The sequence below is a fragment of the Lepidochelys kempii genome, chromosome 12 (assembly GCF_965140265.1).
Source record: "Lepidochelys kempii isolate rLepKem1 chromosome 12, rLepKem1.hap2, whole genome shotgun sequence".
Taxonomy (NCBI): Eukaryota; Metazoa; Chordata; order Testudines; family Cheloniidae; genus Lepidochelys; species Lepidochelys kempii.
The window spans coordinates 6,701,676-6,724,112 of record NC_133267.1 but is presented as its reverse complement, the minus strand read 5'-3'; the positions used below and the strand labels follow the sequence as shown (position 1 = coordinate 6,724,112).

The following is a 22,437-nucleotide window of genomic DNA, read 5'->3' as shown; positions in this document are numbered from 1 at the left end:
CCCTCTATTCGACATTGATGAGGCCTCATCTGGAGTACTGTGTCCAGTTTTGGGCCCCACGCTACAAGAAGGATGTGAAAAAATTGAAAAACGTCCAGTGGAGGGCAACAAAAATGATTAGGGGACTGGAACACATGACTTATGAGGAGAGGCTGAGGGAACTGGGATTGTTTAGTCTGCGGAAGAGAAGAATGAGGGGGGATTTGATAGCTGCTTTCAACTACCTGAAAGGGGGTTCCAAAGAGGATGGATCTAGACTGTTCTCAATGGTAGCAGATGACAGAACAAGGAGTAATGGTCTCAAGTTGCAGTGGGGGAGGTTTAGGTTGGATATTAGGAAAACTTTTGCACTAGGAGGATGGTGAAACACTGGAATGCGTTGCCTAGGGAGGTGGTGGAATCTCCTTCCTTAGAGGTTTTTAAGGTCAGCCTTGACGAAGCCCTGGCTGGGATGATTTAGTTGGGGATTGGTCCTGCCTTGAGCAGGGGGTGGGACTAGATGACCAGGTCCCTTCCAACCCTGAGATTCTATGATTCTATTCTATGATTCTGTGATTCTACAAGAGGAATTAGATCAGATATTGAGTGTGAGAGCACTTGGAACATAGCAATTTACACGTAAGTTACAATGTTGGCCTAAACACCTTGGTCGAGATCCTCAAAGGTATTTAGGCACTTAACTGCCTTTGAAATCAATGGAAGCTAGGAACCTAATACCTTTTGGGATCTGGACCCTGAAAAATGTCTCGGTTCACTCCCAGAGTTCTTCCTCCCCCATCTTGTGCGGTACCTGATCTTGCAGCTGGACAGACACAGCAAGTTCTTCATTCTGCCGTGCAGAAAGTTTCTCCTGCAGTGCCAGCAGCTCTTCCTGCAGCTGCAGCTTCTCCTCCTGCAGCTGGGCCACAGACTCCACCATCTTCTGGATCATAGGAAACTGACGTGCTCCTGACAAGCTGGAGCATTTCCCACCGAAGAATCTTCCGCCTGCAACAAGAAGAGTGTTAGCATTACATTTACAAAGCAGCAGGTAGGTGTGAATGTATGGAGGTTGGCGGACAGACGCACGCCAGGAGAGGCCAGTAAGTGTGGACTAAAAGCAGGGCCCACTAACTGACTAAAGTGGAGCAGGAGATGTGAAGACAAAAAGAAAAGGTCCATAACAGCAGTGAAAACCCCAGATTCCTTCCTGAGCAGCACGGGCTAAACATGCTGTAGATGCAGAGGACCATTTCATGACTCCAGTAACCACCCGCTGCTCCAATCAATGCTCTGAGGGAAAGAACCAGCAGTGAAGCTCGAGGCAGTTCTGCCGGCCCCCAGAAGGAGCTGCAGGGATGCTCCGGATACAGAAGATGAATCATTTGATTGGAAGTTTTTCCTGAAATAAGTGCGTACACCTTTGAACAGTAATTTGTTTGAGAGTTCCATGCACACTGACAGACCCAAAACAAGGCTGTGATTCTGTAAGCACGTACGCATGTGCCTAACTACTCGTGTGAGCGGTCTCACTGAGCGTAGCAGGACTACAGAGTACCCCCAGAGTAAAGTCACACCCATGCTTAAGTGCCTGTAGGATCAGGGCTGAAGAAAGTGTCGCAGAAGGCATTTGAGACAAATCCTGACAATTCAATACCTTCAAATATTTTTTAAATTGTCTTTAAAAGATGTTCAGTTCGTCATAGATGGAAAATGGTGGCCACTGAGCCAATGGAAGCATGTGGGGAACAGTGTTCCATGCCCAGAGACGCAAGCGCACGTGTGAGAGAAACAACAGTGTGTGTCAGCAATGACACAAACGTCACATCTCCACAGTCACAACCCCCCAGGAAACTCTCTGTTGGTGTTTGGCTGGTGGAAAGTACACTGTGAGCACACAAGCATGTGATGTTCATAAATACCCCACTGCTTCTGAGCCCCGGGCTGAGGAGTTCATCACCTGCTGACTTCCACATTCCTGGCTCCACGAGCAAGAAAGAAAACACACAGACAGAGCCCGTGATTTCATTTAACACGTAAAAAAAAATGCTTTGGGGCAAACGGAGGAAAATAACCCAATACACCCTTCGCAATGGACAATAGTTCTACCAAGAAGGGGGGCTGAGCCAAGGGGACTACAAGGCATTTCACTCTTGGCTGTGGCCAGCAAGTGAAGGAGAGCACCAGCCACAATCCAAAGCATGATACAAAAGGCTATCTAGTGAAGAGAATAATACTGAGAGGTAGTAAAGCAATCTCCTTCCTCCATGCCACATGCCGTAATCTCCTAACAGTGCTCCATGGTCACATCTCACTCATTTTCCCCACTCAGCTCCTATTTGTAACAATCTGGCCCTACAAAACAGTAAGGGCAGGTCTGGTCTGCAGCTCCTATCGACATGTCTAAGTACTTACATTGCCCTCATAATGGTAGTATCTAAGCACCTCAGAGTCATCGGTGGATCTTATCCTCACAACACCACTATGAGGCAGAGAAGTACTATCCCCCTTTTTAACTTTACAGATAGATTCAGTAACTTGCCCAAAGTCACATACGACGTCTGTGGCTGAGCCAGGACTCAAACACATCTCTCATAAAGGCCTTGTCCAGTGACCTACCCACTAGTCCACCCTGCCTTTGCAAGGCCCTTATTTCTACCCTACTCTCAAGTCCCTCAGGTAATGTCGGGCTTTACTATTCATATTTTTTAATTCAGAAGAACAAAAAAAAAAATTGCACAAACTCCTACATTCAGATGCCTTGATCGAAAACCCGTGGCAGGTGAGGGAGGGTCTGACGGTGGCTGCAATTCACAGTGGACAAACAACCTGGAAAAGTGAGGAGTTGTGGGAGGAAAGTGCCCTGCTATTTTCTCACTGCGCTGCCTTCATGGTAAGAGAACTGATGCCATAAGAGACTCAGCAGTGAGGAAACAAAAGGCACCTCACAGCTCCTCAGGCTTTGTTGTTTTAACTTAAATTAATTATGAAGGGAGCATTATTTTTTGGAAGCAGGTTGTGGGTGGCTTTATATGGTTTATATTATATTTGGGCTTGTATTTTTGATTGGAGAAAGGCTGCAGATATCCCCTATTATATAGACATATATGTTCATCGAGACCTAGCTATGCATACATTGTAGCTCTTGTAACTAACCCTTAAAGTACTTGCTAATTCCCAGGTGAAAGTAAAGAGACTGGCTAGTTCCCAGGATTTGGGGTGACACTACAAGGAGGCGCTATGGTGGTGAGGAGGGAGAATCTGTGGCCATAAGAAAGAGAGATTGGGTCAGGATTCCAGCCTGCCATGAGCCTAATACTACCCTGCCCTGCCTCTCACCTGGTTTAAATAAGCCCTACTGGAAATGACACAGTTCTGTGGCTTTAAGGGCAAGTAATGGGGCTAGTAATTGTCTGGCTAACTGCAAGCAGCCGAAGTTGCTTGCTTTATGAAAAGCGTATTTATCAGAAGAAGCTGCTTTTGCTGCAAAACTAAATTTTGTTCCCCGTAAGCATTTGGTAGCTCGGTCTCTTCTTAAGACACGTTTGGACCACATGGAAGTGTTTAATATACCAGCTGTGGGCCTTTGACGTGTTCGTCCCTGTCTAGAGAAGTTATGAGATAATGGTGTAAGCAAAGGGCTGAAAAGCAGGTATTGAGTTCTAACCCTAGCTCCGTCACTGATTTGACGTGTGACCATGGCCAGTTCGAAGACATAACAAGATCCAGTGGCTGAATTCAAACTAGAAATAAGATGCATGCCAAGGGTTGTGGTGGATTCTCCATCACTGGAAATTGTTTAATCTAGATTGGACGTTTTTCTAAAAGGTATATTCTAGTTCAAACGGGAACTAATTTGGGAAAGTGCTATGGATACAGGCGGTCAGAGCGGATGATCAGCCTGATTCCTTTTGGCCTTGTAGTCTATGAATAGGGCCAATATTTTCACAAGTGACCACTGATTCTGGGTGGCATTTTGCCTTAATTTTTGGATGCTTGAGACACCTTGAGAGTGACTCAAGTTGGGGGTCCAAAAGCAATGTGCACTTTTGTTGGCTTTTAACCTCTCTTAGTACCTGAGTTTCTCTGTATGTAAAAGAGGGATAATATCTACCAGATGGGATAACATCCACCAGACGTTAAGAAAAGAACCTGTAAAGTGATATATAAATGCAAAGTGTTGTTCCTTTTGGAGCATTCTCACCTCAAAAGTGTTATCCTAGGTTTAAAGGAGATGTCAGGGCACGTATGAAACCACTGTGTATCTGTGTGTATTATCCATTTTAATCCTGTGCTGGGACACTGAATCCTTCTGCTAGGGAATATAAACCATTCCATTTAAAACCATGGCAATTGTACCCAACTTAATTCAAACAAAGCGTGGCATTTTTCTATGCTTTGAACATGTTCCCCTTTGGTACAGGGTATATCATCTGTTCCAACATGTTATTCTCCAGAAACCATTCTTGGGAAACCGGAGGCTTGGAAAGGCAGGTCTGCCAATGGAGCAGGCTGGCCTACATTATATAACTTACCACACGGACTTACTTGTTGGGAAGCTAATTACACAGCAGTATTCTATGTATGCTAGAGTTCAAAGCTAGGCAGACACTTCACACTGTGAGTTACACACACACACAGCTAGCTTTGCAACACAGACTTCCATGCTTGTTCTGAAAAACTTTTAAAGTGGACATCAGTGACTTCCACAAAGGCTGCAGTAAGATGTGTACAGTACCCAAGTATTCACAAAACATGTTGATTATGTACAGGGCAGATCAGATCATAGGATTTATACGGGGCATTTAACACTGAAATTGTTTAGAAGGTGCTGAGGTAGCCAGCCGTTGATGTGCAAAGCGTACAAATGAAATCTCCTGTTATTTCAACACTTTCTGGCTTTTCAGCTTTTTATAGCTCGGGCCCTACCAAATTCACAGCCATGAAAAACGCATCACGGACCGTGCAATCTGGTCTCCCTCTGCAAAATCTGGTCTTTTGTGTGCTTTTACCCTATACCATACAGATTTCACGGGGGAGACCAGTGTTTCTCAAATTGGGGATCCTGACCCAAAGGGAGTTGCGGGGGAGGGGGGGGTCACAAGGTTATTTTAGGGGGGGTCGCAGTATTGCCACCCTTACTTCTGTGCTGCCTTCACAGCTGGGAGGCTGGAGAAGGGCGGCTGTTGGCCGGGCGCCCAGCTCGGAAGGCAGCGCCCCGCCAGCAGCAGGGCAGAAGTCAGGGTGGCAACACCAGGCCAGGCCATCCTGACTTCTATGCTGCTCCTGGCGGGGGCTCTGCCTTCCGAGCTGGGCTCCCGGCCAGCAGCTGCCGCTCTCCAGCTGCCCAGCTCGGAAGGCAGCGCCCTGCCAGCAGCAGGGCAGAAGTAAGGGTAGCCATACCGCAAACCCCTCCTCCCCCCTACAACTCCTTTTTGGGTCAGGACCCCTACAGTCGCAACGCCGTGAAATTTCAGATTCAAATAGCTGAAATCATGAAATTTTACGATTTTTAAAATCCTATGACCGTGAAATTGACCAAAATGGACGTGAATTTGGTAGGGCCCTATTTATAGCTGACTGTGTGGTGTCTTGAGCCTCTCTATTTGGCATCTTGCCAACCATTTGCCAGAGAATGGGGAGCGTATAAAGCAGGAAAGCCTGCTTCACCTACGAGCAAAGCCAGTAAAAAGCTCAAGGAGCATTAGCAGATGGAGGGATCAGCAAAGTTCAGAGGAGCCTTTTGCCTCGGGTGGGCCCAGCTAGAAGAGCAGCTAAAGGCTTAGCGAAGCGGCAGGGGGAGCAGGGGCAGCACAGGAGGAAATAACTCAGCAGCAGCAGGGGGGTTCAGAGAAGGGGGTACCACGGACTTGTGAAGATAAATTCTAGGTCTAACTCACTGTATACTTACTCCAGCTACGTCATTTTCACACGCTAGTTCCCCTGCCTGAGAAGAAAGTTGCAGTTCATGCATCTGCCTACTCTTTGCATCACTGTTTGTCTCTTGGAACCTGACATCACCAGCTGGCAGGCCTTCCCCCTTTCTTAAGCTCCTTCCTGTTTCTGTCACTGAGACGCCTCTTCTGTGTAACATGCTTGGTGCTCTCACGCACACGCTCTGTCCTGAGGCCCGCTCAGGGCAGAGAGAGACGTCTCCCACAGATAACCCAGTCAGTTCTAAACCAGAGTACAGCAGGGAGTGGCTCACTCTGGTGTGTCTGGACAAGCCCAGGTAATGAGTTTCTGATGGAGAAAATAAATAATAGGAATCAAAATCCAACTTGCAGCACAGTTTCTGCGTAGCTTCTTCCTCACCAGGGACACGAGGCCTGAATCTGCACAATAGGAATAACCCCCAGAAGTCAATGGAGTTAAACTGGCATGAGTGGATAAGAATCAGATCTGCCATTTCTCTCAGAAAGGTGAATACGCTTCCATGCACCTTTAGTGAAAAGCTCTTCCTTCACCTCCTTTTCCCTGCCAACAGACTCCAAGCCTGAGGAGACACTTACATTCGCTGGACTCTTGTACGAGCGATGTTGCCTCTGGAAGGATGGGAAGCGGGACAAAAGGAGCAATAAGGACTCCATTTCTGCCAAATCCACATTGTCCACTTTGGAAGTTAACCAGCGAGAGGGATAAAAAAGCTCTGAATAACCATCAAGAGTAGACCAGCCTCTTGAACACATTACAGTGGACACTGTCCTCAGCACTTGCAGGACAGCAAAGACGAGGTCCCACATTTGAGCTGTCAGTTTAACTGCGTAAGATTCAGAAGAGCATCTGGGCAAGAAGCAGCTTTCAAAGCAAGAAGTATAATCTTCTGAAATGCCATTTATCTCCTCTAGTGGGAAGGGGGCTGAAGACAAAACCAGAACATTTAAACGATACCCAAGAGCACAGGGACACGTGCCGGCACTACTAGGCGAAACAGACACAGAACAGGATAAAAACTCAGGCCGAGGGGATGCAAGAGAGCAGGGATGAAGAGGAAAGGAGGCGGCAATGCACTCGGAGGGAATAGGTGGTTATAACTGTGCTGTGATAACATTTCCTTAAAAGACAAGAAATAAACAAGATCATTCTGCTTCAGATCAAAGGTTAGATTCATCTGTCAGTGACCAAGCTCAGCTCATTTTTGTTACCTGCCTGCGAACACCTGGTTTGCATTTGATCCCTCTTGAGTCAAACTGATTCCCTAACGAGTAATCAGTTTCTATTTATATAAAAGAATCATTGCATTAGCTGTGAGCTGAGGAAATTCACTTACCCCCTAGCTCATTTCACTAGAAAGCAGTTTCTTTCTGATTGTGTTGCCTTAAGACAGAGATCGGCGTAAGAATTAATGGCCACCAATTTTCATGCCTCCCCCTTTACCTGTTTTCTCAAAGTTCATGCTGCAGGCTTCCTGGCCCTGTGCTCCAGCGTCCCAGTTGAGAGCAGACCCCGGCCTCTTCTCTATGCCCAGCTTCTGGGTCCTACACTGAGTCTGTGGCTGATGATGTGTCTCTTCGTTCTTCACCTGACTCTTGTCCTTGCACAACTTGTCCTGCAAGGCCTGCATTCAAAACACAACCATTTTCCCTTTAAAGGGCATTGTAACTCAAGAGGGCACAAACCATCCCTAGACTTCTCATCACAGACTGAGCGAGATTTTGACTGAGTGAGATTTTGAAAGGTCACCCTGTGCCCCAGGGTATTGAAATCATTACAGGTACCTCAGTATCACACAGTATTTCAAGATATATTTCTGCTGTCTTCACATCTTCTTTGCTTCCCTGCACCACTCTGATCTGGTCAACTCCCTACCTGCTAAACCAAACTCCTTCCATTGTCGTTCCAACCTAATCAAACTCCAGCCTGTGCCATCCCACTAAAGCCATCGGTGCCCTCTTCCCCAGTGACCTCCTATGTTCTCCCACACTTTCCCTCCAGCTTTCAGCTCTCATCAACCTCAGGTTTCCAAAAGGTCAGTCACAAGGCAAAAGACAAGAAGCAGCATACACATGGTCTCAAATACAAACTACAGACTGGAAATCAGCATCTCTCATCGCGGGCATTTTTCAAAGTTCTGAAAACTATTTTGGAGAGAAAGGAACAAGGAGAAGACAGGCAGGGGACAGAAAATTAGATGGCAATGTAAGAAAAAAGTGACACTAATTACAGTGACTGAGGCGGATCCATTCATCGCATAGCAGGTGATTTCCTGATTGCAACCAGGCGAGCCAAGCCAAGGTTGATGGGAAAAAGGAGGAGGGGGAAAAAAATCCATTTCAGCAGGAAAGAAACCAGACAGAGTGAATCAGAAACCAGCAACAGAAAAGATGCATTAAGTCCTTTAGTCCATGTAGCCCCAGACATGGTTCCGTGCAGGGATTATTCCTCTCACTACATTTGCTGGTGTTTTGTCCAATCTAGTTTCAGATCACCCAAGCAATGAGGCTTCCACCACGTTCCTCAGGAGACGTTACCAGAGCTTTACAGATTTCAGTGTCAGGAAGTTTTCATTGACATTCAATCTCGATTTTCCTTTCCTTAATTTCATCCCATTCCTCCTAGTTACACCCCCATCCTTGAACCACCTTAAACAAGTCCTCACTCTCCTTAATATTTGAATCCTATTGGTAGATAGTCATGTCCCTTCCTACCTTTGTTGTGGTTTAGCCAAAATGCACATGTTTAGTTTAGTCTGTCCTTTAATATATACAAATGTATCCTTTAATCTAGCCTCATAAATCAATGCCTCTCATTTCTAAATCACATTTACTATTCTCTGTATTCTTTCCAATTTGCCAGCACCTAACTGGTTGAGAGGGACCCAGCCCTGTACACAGTATTCCAGTTGGCGTAGTCGTTCTACAGACTGTCAACTCTGCGTTCCATGACATGTTGTTTCTGAATTCACGCTGGCTTTTTCTGCTGCTCTATCACACTGTAAGCTCATTTCCGTGGGCCATTTAACTACAATGAGCCACTGTTCAGAGGCACGGATTTGGAGCAAGCCTAACTTCTAACAGTTTTACCCAAGTATAGCAGATCTGGAAGGATGCAGAGAAATAAGGGGATTATAGTAATTTATGTAGCAATTATTCAGTACCCTGAAAAAAAAAAATCTACATTCTTCTCCATTCCAGCCTTCTCCTTTCTGCTACCCTAGGAAGGATTACACTGTTTCTGGTGCGGTGCGAGGACTACCTTAACGGCCTGCAGACAGGACTGTGAAGCTGTCTCTACAGGGACAATTATTGGGATTTCTCCGCTGTAGCTCTAATGCCAGCACTAACAGCGATGCGGGCACGAGTGCAGGCCGGGCTCTAGCATTTTCACCCTCACGTCGTCTAAAAGCAAGTGGAGATGACAGAGTGGTAACAGCACTCTCTCCTTTGTTGTCACCAGTGGAATTGTTCTGGGGCTGGAGCAACGTTGGAAGGTTTTCTGGAAATGGTCAGCGTGGACAAGGTTTTGGTGTAATCTGTTCCCTGACTGAGACTTGAGAATTTTCCCCCACCCCGTTCAGAAGCTACTTTTATGAGTTACACTGTATCTATAATGTTCTGAAATAGGCAAGTTTTACTGGTAAAACTTGGTAGCGTAGACCAGGCTTAAGATCAGAAAGCCCTGTACAATAGGTGAGCGGCGTCCCACGGATAAGTCCCTGCCCTGAAGAGCATAAACCTGAAAGGCATGAGTGAGTACAATACTCAACACAAAATGGTGAATGGTTATTACAACTGGAACGTTTCTGAATTTAACTTCAAGATGAGGGAGAGCAATTCTCAGTCCGCAGCCAGAAAACAATACGTTGCATTTCTATAGTACCTGTCATCCCGCATTCACGAAGCACTTTACAAAAGGTCATTTCTGAAGCTATACTACGCTCCTGTGAAACACATAGGTATTGTCTCCATTGTATAGAGACATGGATTAAGTGGATAGCCTTCAAGGGAAGCAGTGGGGGCAAAAGATCTATCTGGCTTTAAGATTAAACTCGATAAGTTTATGGAAGAGATGGTATAACATGGTTTTGGTAATTAAATATTCATGGTAAATAGGCCCAGTGGCCTGTGATGGGATATTAGATGGGGTGGGATCTGAGTTACCCAGGAAAGAATTTTCTGTAGTATCTGGCTGGTGAATCTTGCCCATATGCTCAGGGTTTAGCTGATCGCCATAATTGGAGTCGGGAAGGAATTTTCCTCCAGGGCAGATTGGAAGAGGCCCTGGAGGTTTTTCGCCTTCCTCTGTTGCATGGGGCACGGGTCACTCGCTGGAGGATTCTCTGCTCCTTGAAGTCTTTAAACCACAATTTGAGGACTTCAATAGCTCAGACATAGGTGAGAGGTTTTTCGCAGGAGTGGGTGGGTGAGATTCTGTGGCCTGCGTTGTGCAGGAGGTCAGATTAGATGATCATAATGGTCCCTTCTGACCTAAATATCTATGAATCTAAGTGACTTGCCCAAAGTCCAGCAATGAACGAGTGACAGAAATGGAACTAGAACCCAGGAGTCCTGACTCTCAATCCTTTGTTCTAACCCCTCCATATGAAATTACTACCATCATCTCCCCCACCCATGACCCATCTAATCAGTAGTTAGTAAACCCTATTGCACAATCTTAGATTTGGGATAAGGTATATGCAAAGCATGGGCTGGTTTTTTTGTTTGCTTGTTTGTTTGTTTTGTCTTCTTCCTCCCTTGAATGATTATTATATAGCTCAAAAGTGACACCAAAAATGTTATTCTTAACAGTTCCACTAAATCTTTACCACTTCCTCAGTGGATTTGGTTTCCTGACACATTCCAGACAACTGAGATACATTTTCCCAGCACCCTTTCCATCTCCACTCAGGGAATAAAGCATTACAACAAAGTGCCTTTACACAGCAGAATAAATTGTATTTTGAAAAGAGACAAGCTAGCTTTAAAAATCTGGCACCTAAATCTAAGAAAAGGAGTACTAGTGGCACCTTAGAGACTAACCAATTTATTTGAGAATAAGTCTCTAAGGTGCCACTAGTACTCCTTTTCTTTTTGCGAATACAGATGAACACGGCTGCTACTCTAAATCTAAGAGTGATTTTTTTTTTAAATTAGCTAGCAGTTGCTCCATAGGCTAAGTTCCTACCTTATTCCTTAGAGGATTTTCTGCTGTGAGAGTGGTGGTCGTACTAAGTTCAATCAGCTGTGAGTTTCACAATGAGGACACTTATCATATTCCCCCCAAAATGCATCCTCCTGGGAAACGCTGAGATCCCTACTGCTGATTTTTGGTTTGGGATCCTCTACTGATGGTGACCCTGATCCTGGGCTGTGGCTAAGATGAGTTCAGTGCAGCCCTATATCTAGGGAGCACAAAGATGACTGTAAGCAACCTTTATGCCTTCCAGATTTTGGAACTACAGGGGATTGATTCAGCCCTTGACACAAGTTAGAGCAGCCTAGGGGCTGCTGTGACTAACATCCTGCCTGCAACAGTCCCCACAGGAGCACCCAACAGATCATAATAGCCCGAATGCAGAGCATTCCAGCCTCCTGCCTTCCCCAACACAACCCTTCTCTTCCCGAGGCATGTCCCTGACATGTCCAGGCACCAGAAGTTGTGATGGGGCCTGGTGTACTGTCATTACACCAGCCTAATATCACCAGGAAATCCTTTGTACACCTCAGGTAGTCCCCAGTGGTCAAGCTATTTTTTGGCTCCCTTACACTGCAGGCAGATGACTTCTAGATGCCAGTATAATACTTAGTTGATAACCCACTCCCTTTCCCATAAAGACACAGCTGAAAAGACACACAGTTCAAGCAGGAAACCACCGAGAAGGGGATCAGGAGTTCCTTACCTGCACAGTCAGGTAGAGGCCTTGTGGACTTGCAGCACTGCACCAGTTCACGCTGAGGGTTTTATGTTGGATCAATGCAGGCACCACAGACGTCTGGACAGACGAGTCCTCTTCACCGTCACTGAGGAGTGAATCTTGTCCACTCCCTTGAACAGAACAAAAAATAATGTTAAATAAATCAGCCCAGCAGAAACTGACTACAAACAGCTTGTCTAGCAGAGAGTGAGGAGGGATCCCTTTAGATTGATTCAGTCTTATGTATGCCTCCTGTTCTCATTCAGCAAGTCTATCTCCTCCTCCCCTCTGCCCACCCCCCAAGTTCTGTTCCAGGCCATCCATCATCATGCTAGTAACTAAAGCTGGTATTCAAGCCCCCTCCCTTCTCTGGCTCACAGCCAAGGTCATTAACAACTACAGTCACGCTTTCGATTCCTGCTGCCCAAAATACTTCAGGTCAATGAAGAAACCATGAGCTTTGTATGGAATCTCAGCCACAGGGCTGAGGGATAGCTCAGTGGTTTGAGCATTGGCCTGCTAAACCCAGGATTGTGAGTTCAATCCTTGAGGGGGCCATTTAGGGATATGGGGCAAAAATTGGGGATTGGTCCTGCTTTGAGCAGGGGGTTGGACTAGATGACCACCTGAGGTCCCTTCAAACCCTGATAATCTATGATACTAGAGAGAGAAGGGGTGGGCGAAGGAAAGAAGGAAAAGGTGTAAGCAAAGCTACAGTCTGCCTACCTGAGTGAGCTGAGACTGGTCAAACTCATTTCACATATGACTACAACTTTCTCTTTGTATGTCATTTGGAAAATGTAAAGCACCATACAAGAACAAAGTATTTTTACAACTTGGGCAATGTTGATTAGCAAAATGAGCCCTTTAGGGCAAATATGATCTGTTGGCAAATGAACATAAGTTACAGGAATCCAAACTGTAGGAATCTATTCATGTATCTTTATGAAGAACCCTGTAAACAATCCAAACAGACTCTGAAGAATTATGCAAACGTCACCTCTCAATCTACAACGTTGTCAGACGCCTGAACTTTTTCTGTACTGTCAAAACTCCCACACAAGGGGATTGGGAATCAGGATTCCTGGGTTCTCCTCCCACCTTTGCCACTCACTTATTTTGTGACTTCAGTATCCACGATCTTATCCCCTATCTAATTGCCTGACCAGGTCTGCATCACAAAACCTGTCTAACTGACACTGCAGGACTAGTGAGCTAACACCTCCGCCCCTCTGAATGTGTTCTTCCTTATGGAACCAGAACCAAAAAGGACAAATCTAGAGGCGAAGTAGCCACTCTGTTCTTTTCTGGGTCCAACAGCAGAAAAAGCTCACTTGAGAAAATGGATCATCTCCCAGCTCTCTCAATGCTTAGCCAAAAATCAATCCCTGGATGGAGAGCAGCCGGCTAAAGCTGAACCCTGACTGGACCACTAAAGTGATGATGGCAGGAAGTGGCAAGCACTTTGCAGAACTTGCCTCCTCTCTCATCCCCCGCTCTCAAGAGTGTCTGTTACCAGGAGGCTATGAGTTGATATGGTTGTGGATTCCTCAATGCTACTGGATACTCAAATAGCCATGGTGGCAAAAAACACTCACTTTCTTCTGTGATGAGCAGGAGATTGTGTTCCTTCCTCCCAAACACAGCCCTGACTACAGTGACACTCTGGTGACCTCCAGGCTTGATCATTGCAACTTATTACGTATAGGAATGACGCTCCAGAGGGTGCAAAACACAGCAACCCCTCCACTTAGCAGTGCAGGTCATCATGACCGTATAAAATCACTCAGCTCTCTGCAGTGGCTACTCAAGGTCTCTTTCCTGATATTCAAAGCCCTGTATAAGAGTGGCCCAATCTATCTGAGACATCATTTCTCCTTCAGTGACCATAACTTCTTATGGCGTCTACGTCCCACTAGTATAATGAATATACAGACCACAGAGGGAGGCTTGAAAGGGTGGAAAAGAGAACTTTCACGGGAGCTGGGCCTAAACCAGGGAACCCAGCCCTGAAAGAAATAAGAAAGACTACAGGTCTCTCCATGTCCAGAACTAAATGCAAAAATGAACTCTTCCATTTAGCTTTCCCATGATCTGTTCATCTCTCTCATACACAAACACACCAAAAAACGACTATAAATAAATCAAGCTATTTCTCCTACAGGCTGGAAAGGGACAGAGAGATTGTTATTGCTGTTTCTGTTCTTAAATAATTGGGAAGTATTCAGATACTATGGTGAAGATGGCTGTATACGTACAAGATAGATATATAATCTTGCTGTGCTTGTCACTTTGCCTCCCTATGCCTCTGTTTCCCCATCTTTAAAATAGGAATAACAACCTTTCAAAATCACGTGTAGTTCCTTAAATAAAAAGTATTACATACGTGCAATTAATGTACATTATTATTCCCCCACCAGGAAGGACACCATCTCATGCTAATCATACAGTACACTGGCTTTTAGTGTCTCACTCCCCACCAGTCTCTCCACCCAGTAACAAAGGAATGTTACTAGCTCAGTGGGGAAAGGGTAGGGGGGGAAATGAAAACACAACTTCAGACCCCTGCTGCTGCAGACCAGGCCAGCCTCTCAGACACACACGTCTATGGTCAGTAGTTAGAAATCAGAGAAGAGGAAACAATAAATAGACAAATTGCTGCCAAAGTTTAAGAACTTAAATGTGTCAGAGTGAACAACAAATCCATTTGTTTTTGATTTCCCACCCAAAATATCTAGTCCTTTTGCTAAAACCTGGCTTTAACATTTAGCCCCAGACTCAGAGTGACCCTGAAGCCTGCAAACAGACAGCAGGTGTTGTGTATAACTGCATAGAAGCAGCAGCGTATTTCAACAAGCGGGTTTTGGTTCTTTTAGCTACTTTTTGAAAAGACATCAGCCCCTGAAAAAGAAAGAACGTTAAACTAAACTCACCTATTTGGTTTACGTGCTTTAGAGAGAGAGAGAGAACAAACTCTCCCGAGGAGCTGAGATGAAGGACGAACAGAATCCACGTGTTTTTCTTCCATGCAGATCACAGATCATTTATTTTCTTTTACATGTTAAAATTTAACTTTTGTCCCAAGGCTTCTGACTAGAAAGCAGGAGAGGAGCCTTTCACCTTCCACCACAGCAGCAGCACTGAAATACCTGCCTGCTAAGCCCTGGAGTTACCTAACAGCTTTTGTCTGGTTTGGAATTGCTTCCCCCGAAACCATTTTAGTCTCATCTCTGGCATCTAAAAAGAAATGTCAAAAATGTGGGCTCGCTGGTTTTCTAGCCTCTCCTGGCTGTAGTGTGAGAAAGGGCGTGAGCAAGAGTGGGCTGGGCCTGGAATGGGATGAGCCATCACTTAATACTCACTGTCAAGAGGGAGGTCCTTTTTCCACAGGTCTTTCAATGAGGGAATAGGTCCCAGATCCCAGGTCTTCTGAGATGTAATCATGGCATAGGGTTCCAAAGCAGATCGACACCTCAGGGCCTGGGAATAAACACAAGCAAAGATATTCCAGCTGCAGCAAGTTAGCAGTCCAGGATGAGATACTCTAGCAAGCCATGCAAGTAGCAATGTCCCCAACTTGATTCCTACTCCCACACAGATCTGGAACGATTCAGATTTGATACTGGGAATTTGTCCACATGAGAAATGCTGACCTATACAAAGTAGATGTTACACACACTGTATCTGTAATTAACTTAATAATTCCTGTTTGCAATGTTATTGTAGCTGTGTTTCTTCCTTCTTCATGTTGTGATGTTTCGATTCTAAGTGCCAAAATTCCATAGCTTCCACAATTGTTTGCAGTGTTGTTTACCCACGTTGTTTTGGTTAATAATTCCTGTATCATTTCCAGCTTCTTCCACTACAACATTTGATTTTATAACTTTTACAATTGTAAGTTTTTCAGGGTAGGAATCATGTTGTCCTATGAGTCTGTAGATAACCTAGTACAATAGCCAGTAAATAAGCCCCAGTCTCTTACCTGTTCTCCTCTGCATCACATCACACTCTTATTGCACTGCTGTGATCTTGATTGGGGCCTTCAAAAGTGCTACCACCGTACAACGAATAGCAAAGATATTCAGGGTCTTTGTTCAGTTGTTGAGCCTGATTCTCATCTTGCACCAGTGTTTCCACCAGTGGACTTCAGTGGAATTACTTGATTTAAACCTTCATAACTTAGATTAGAATGAGACCTAGTGCATCCCACAATCAGGCCTCCACAGGATGAGAACCATAGACCACAGAGGCTGGAAGCAGACTGGGGAGGAGAGAGACTCCTATCCAAGCTGCTTTACAAAGTGGCATGTGCCATCTGGATGCCCAGACCTTCCATCTCCACTGCGCCTCACTCATCTGGAAAGAGACTCCCTCATTTGGGATTAAACTGAGAGGAAGTCTTCAAATCCTTTGTCTCACGAGGAAGGATTTGGCCGTGTTTGTTTCAATTAGACATCTAAACTATCACTCATAACGTTACAAAACTGCTCTCATTCATATTGTTGTGGTTCAATGACTCTGTGTCTCAATGATCCCATTGGGTCATCTGGAGAGGAAGGATGAACCTAACACGGGTTCAAGCACATGCAGCTGAGTCAGTGAAGTAGTCAGAAAGCACTGATTTGGGGACTGACTCTAAACTCAAAGCCATAATGAAGGGGAGAAAAGAAAACTGAAAACAACCAAAAAAGCCCTGTGGCTTGGCACCCAGGCAGCGGCATGAAGAAAGGAGTCATTAGGAGAGTGCTCTGTGATCTAGGATTGTTTCCGTCAGTGTGGTCAAACTCAGAACTGGATACATGAGCCTTACCATCTCACATACACACACAGAGCTTCTGGTCAGAAATCTATGAAGCAGGAGAGAGCCCATTAAAAGAAGGTTTCAGAGTAACAGCCGTGTTAGTCTGTATTCGCAAAAAGAAAAGGAGTACTTGTGGCACCTTAGAGACTAACCAATTTATTTGAGCATGAGCTTTCGTGAGCTACAGCTCACTTCATCGGATGCATGCCGTGGAAACTGCAGCAGACTTTAGTTATGCAGGGAAAGCCAGTGCCATGCAGGAACAGAGAAATAGCCCATGATCAGAAACTAGAGGTGAAGAGGAGAAATAAACAATTTTTTTTAATTGCATTTTTATTTAAAATCCCTGTCATCAGTGTATGCTTAGACTGGAAGCAATTCAGAGCAGGGACTGTCTTTTCTATGCCCTGTGAAGCACCTAACGCGCATTAATTAAAACACTCTTTTCTATTTTGCTCGTCAAGCTTCTTTCATCCAAAGATTTCAGAGTGTTGCATGAACATTAATGGAACCTTAAAACACTTCTCCACTCTGCCTCATTAACCATTACATCACTTATTAGAGTGACCCACCCCACGCTAACAGGGACCCCAGTTCCCAACTGCCGCTAAATGGGCACAGGGGTCCATTGAGACGGTGGCAGCTGCAGGATCAGAACCCTGGCATTATCCCGCTGCTTATTACTGTACATTTATTCCGACTGCTGGAAATGCTGAATCTTGAAACTAAGATTACAGCACACGTTATGCTGTACATATTCATGGAATGAACGCCATGTATTTCGAAGCACCCGGCCCTGCTATTTCTGATGCATCTCACACGCAGACAGGGCTTGTCACACCTTTGGGCCTTGGCCGGTGAAGCGTAATGGCAACGCAAGAGCAGGTGCACGCTCCGGGGGAGAAACGAGAATTCCAACAGCCGGCGCACACCCGGCCAGGGGCCATCAGCTGCCAAACAAGTCACTGGAAATACAGACTGACCGATGGGAACGGCGGCGATTTGGGGGAGCTGGAGGGGGTGACAGAAGCAAAGCCCTGGTTAAAAGGCACAAAGCTGTGTCAGGCGCATGCCACCTACTGCTGCATTAGCTCCCACTCCGCCCCCACCGCCAATGACAAAGAGTCCTTTGAGAGAGACGAGGTAGGTGAGGGAATGTCCTGCATATGGGACCAACTTCTGCGGATGGAGGGGCCCAGCTTTCCCGCTACACAGAGCTCTTCTTCGGGCTCCTTGTGGCAGGGCCAGGAGAGAGAGAAACACACACACAGAGACAAAAAGAAAGAACCCCCCCCAGGATCAAAGCAGAGGCACCCAGAGCAGAGGCAGGCCAGACAAAAGAGACAGGGACTCTCTGCTGCCGCAAGCAGCCGGAGAAATCCCCGTTGCGAACCTGCCTTCCTCGCTCTGCCCTCCCGGCCCGCTGATGCACGAAACAAAAAGGGCCGAGGCCAGACTCACCCAGTCGGAGCTGCCCGGGCCCGGGGTGGGCGCCCGGCACTGATACCCGGGCTAGCCGCCCCCAGGGCCAGGAGTGCCATGGCAATGGGGCTGCGTGGTCATTCCCTCACTGAGCGAGCCCGGATTCCGCAGGCAAGTCGCGGACCTTCCCCATTCTCCTCCCCTACGCCCCCCTCCCTTGCACACACGCACCCCCCCCGCCCTGCACACCCCCCCCACCCTTGCACACAGACACCCTCCTGCACACACACCCCCTCCTCGCACACACACACACACACCCCCTCCTTGCACACACGCACATACGCACCCCCCCGCCCTGCACACCCCCCCACACCCTACACCCACTCCTGCACACAGACACCCTCCTGCACACTCACTCCCTCCTCGCACACACACCCCCCCTCCTTGCACACACACCCCCTGCACACCCCCCCCCACCCTTGCACACAGATACCCTCCTGCACACACACCCTGCACACACACCCCCTCCTTGCACACACATGCTTTTCCTCAGGAAATAACTGACCCCTACTTGCTGCCGGTTGCTGTGGAAACCGGCTTCCCGCACTCCGGCAGCTCCTTCTCCGCAGAGGCCCGCGCTGGGGGGGGGGGGAGCAGAGCGAGCCCCCGCCCGGGCCCGCGGGCGGGGGACGCCGGGCGGGCCCCTGGCCCCGCGCGAGGCGGCGCGGCGGATCCCACGCCCCAGCCTGCCAGGGACCAGCGAGCCGCCCGCTGGGGGGGGCTCGCCAGGGAGCTCGCAGCGGGCTGAAGGTGCAGCGGAGCAGGAGGAAGGCAGCAAAAGCCACCCGAGGAGTTTCCCCAAAGGGCCGCCGCGGACCGGAGCCAGGAGCGAGAGCAGGGGCTGTTGTCCTTTGTCTCGCGTACAGCGGCTGCATTTATCCCCCAGGAGACAGCAGCGTCCCCCAGCTAGGGGCACAGAGACCGGGCTTCGGAGCTCCGGCCAGCTTCTCGCTCGCTTGGCGTGGGAAGAGCTCAGAGTCCGCTCCCGTGGGGTCACAACCAGCCCCTTCTCTGGGAGAACCCTCCCCCCCGCTTCCTGCCCTAACCTGTTGCCCAGTGGTGCAAACAAGCTGCCCTGCTCCGCCTCAGCGGCGGATGCATTCCTGTGGTGGTCGAAAGGATTCGCCGGCATGGTTTGTAAAGCATGCTGGGGTCTTTCTGGGTGAAAAGCGTTCCATGCAAACTCATGGTGGCCATCAAGTCATTCCCAAATGCAGGGTTTATTTTTAAATAATAAACCATAATATAAATACCAGGGCTGTCAAGTGATTAAAAACATTAATCGTGATTAATTGTGCCATTAAAAACACTAATTGTCATTAATCGCACTGTTAATAATAGAATACCATTTCTTTCAATATTTTGGATGTTTTCTACATTTTCAAATATATTGATTTCCATTACAACACAGAATACAAAGTGTACAGTGCTCACTCTATATTTATTTTGATTACAAGTATTTGCACTGTAAAAAATCAAAAGAAAACATATTTTTCAATTCTCCTAATACAAGTACTGTAGTGCAATCTCTTTATCATGAAAGTTGAATTTACAATGTAAAATTATGTACAAAAAATGCATTCAAAAATAAAACAATGTAACATTTTAGAGGCTGCAAGTCCACTCAGCCCTACTGCTTTTTCAGCCAATCACTCAGATAAAATCCCCCCCCCCGTATTTTCCACTGCATGCATCCGATGAAGTGAGGTGTAGCTCACGAAAGCTTATGCCCCAATAAATTTGTTAGTCTCTAAGGTGCTGCAAGTCCTCCTTTTCTTTTTTCAGACAAACAAGTTTGTTTACATTTGCAGGAGATAATGCTCCCGCTTCTTGTTTACAAGGTCACCTGAAATTGAGAACAGGCGTTTTCATGGCACTGTTGTAGCCAGCATCGCAAGATATTTACATGCCAGATGCACTAAAGATTCATATGTCCTTTTATGCTTTAACCACCGTTCCAGGGGACATGGGTCCATGCTCATGATGGGTTCTGCTCGATAACAATCCAAAGCAGTATGGACCAAAGCATGCTCATTTTCATTATCTGAGTCAAATGCCACCAGCAGATGGTTGTTTTTCTTTTTTTGCTGGTTCGGGTTCTCTAGTTTCCGCATCAGAGTGTTGCTCCTTTAAGACTTCTTTTTAGCATATCTGGCATGTAAATACCTTGCAATGCCAGCTACAAAAGTGCCAAGCAAATGCCTGTTCTGACTTTCTGGTGACATTGTCAATAAGAAGAAGGCAGCATTATCTACTGTAAATGTAAACAAACTTGTTTGTCTCTTAGTGATTGGCTGAAAAAGAAGTAGGACTGAGTGGACTTGTAGGTGCTGAAGTTTTACATTGTTTTGTTTTTAAGTGCAGTTATGTAACAAAAAAATCCACATTTGTAAGTCGCATTTTCACGACAGAGATTGCACTTGTATGAGGTGAATTGAAAAATACTATTTCTTTTGTTTGTAATATATACAGTGCAAATTTTATAATAAAAATATACACTTTGATTTCAGTTACAACATAGAATACAATATATATGAAAATGTAGAAAATATTTAATACATTTCAATTGGTACTCTATTGTTTAACAGTGCAATTAAAACTGCGATTAATCGCGATTAATTTTTTTAATCACGATTAATTTTTCTGAGTTAATCGCGCGAGTTAACTGCAATTAATCGACAGCCCTAATAAATACATATCAGGCTATCCGGATAGTTCTGAGCAGCTGCATGGAAAGATCTTCATGTTGATTATATTTTTAAATTTAAAAAAAAAGAGTGTATCTGTGTTTTTTAATTCATACATTTCCCAGTGTTGCTGGAAACCCAAACACAGGAACCTTATTCTAGTGTGTAGCAGCTAGAAAGCTAGATTATTCTTCAATTTATTATTGTGCTTTATAAAACAATAGGCACTTACCTACCACTCCACATGCCTTTGACATACATTCCAAAATCAAATCAGCTGGAACTAAAAGCTAAACCCACCAACAGCTCCCACCAAAACTAGACCCACGACAGAGCTCCCACAAAACTCAGTGCCTCCGTACAAACCTCAGTCCCTTTCACACCCCAAAAGTCAAAAAAACTGTTATGCTTTACAGCTCTGTCTACTCTGTTTCAATTGTCTAAGATGAATGAAATGCTAAAAGTAAACAATACAAATTAGATATTTCCTCCCCCCCCCCCCCTTTCATGTTCTCAAATTAGTTAGGCCATGTCTACACTAGCATTTATGTCGGCAAAACTTCTGGCGCTCAGAGGTGTGAAAAAACCACACCCCTGAGCGACATGCATTTTGCCAGCATAAGCGCTCGTGTGCACCACGCTATGTCAGCAGGAGACGCTCTCCCACTGACAGAGCTACCACTGCTCATTGCACTGGTTTTGTTATGTCAACAGGAGAGCTCTCTCCCGTCGACATAGCTCAGTACGCTAGCCTTGCTGCTGTAAGCTTGTAAGTGCAGACACGGCCTTAGTAAAACGGTAAGGGATTTATTTAATAACATGTTTGTTTTACTTGACAATGACCCGATAAACAACAAAACTTTGCACGCTTCTAGCACCTTCAATCTGAGATTCTCAAAGCCCTTTGCAAACTTTAATGAAGCAAGAGCAATGCCCACTTTGTAGCTACAGATAGGGAAACTAAGGCATAGAAAGGGGAAGTGACTCACTCACGGTCACACAAAGTTTACAGCAGGGCCGAGAATAGAACCCAAATAGCCTGACTCCCAAGCCTATGCTTGAGCCACATGCTCATCCTTCCCGTTTCCACAAATTACAGGAATGACAAATTACTAGTTCTACATTTAGTTGTGAGAGATGCATAAAAAACATGACTTAGACTTTAAAAATAGTTTCTTTCTTACAGAGCTAGCAGGAGACTAGATTGGTCCCTTCTAGTCCTATGTCCTACATTCCAATTAGAACTCAGGTAATCATCACTGGTGGCTCTGTAAGAAAACTGAACTATTTAGGTGAGGTCTCAGAAGGCTTTGCTATTACCCCCACCCGAAGTTTTGCGGGTATAACGGCATCTTTTGCCAGCACAGTTATTGTGTCAGCTGCCCAACACAGCTATACCAACAAAAGTTTGTGGTATACACCTGGCCTTAGAGGAGTGTTTTTACTTCAGCAATTGAGAGATGCTGTGGCGATAAGTGGGAAAAGACACCCAGGAGGAGAGAGGAGACGATACACAGTCCTTCCGCTGAACACCAGGGGATAGATTTCTCTACAGTGCAGGGATGAAGGCAAAGCAGCTTGTACCTTTCCTATTCAATGGCTTCTGGGGACAGCGCAGCTCCTGGTGGAGGGTT

At 46.0% G+C, this 22,437-nt stretch overlaps 1 protein-coding gene across 12 annotated transcripts in view; it reads right to left on the bottom strand.

Annotated features, from left to right (window-relative positions):
* Positions 1-22,437, bottom strand: part of KIFC3 (kinesin family member C3) — a 73,700-nt gene that overhangs the window by 28,942 nt on the left and 22,321 nt on the right. For 5 of the 12 annotated variants that reach the window (XM_073307382.1, XM_073307385.1, XM_073307384.1 and 2 more), the window contains exons 2-5: positions 15,196-15,313; positions 11,819-11,964; positions 7,357-7,537; positions 791-987 (exon numbers count right to left, since the gene is read on the bottom strand). In XM_073307382.1, the coding sequence (XP_073163483.1) occupies positions 791-987; positions 7,357-7,537; positions 11,819-11,964; positions 15,196-15,277 (606 nt within the window). In that variant the 5' untranslated portion in view covers positions 15,278-15,313. The other 7 variants (XM_073307388.1, XM_073307389.1, XM_073307390.1 and 4 more) reach the window with 7 other exon arrangements.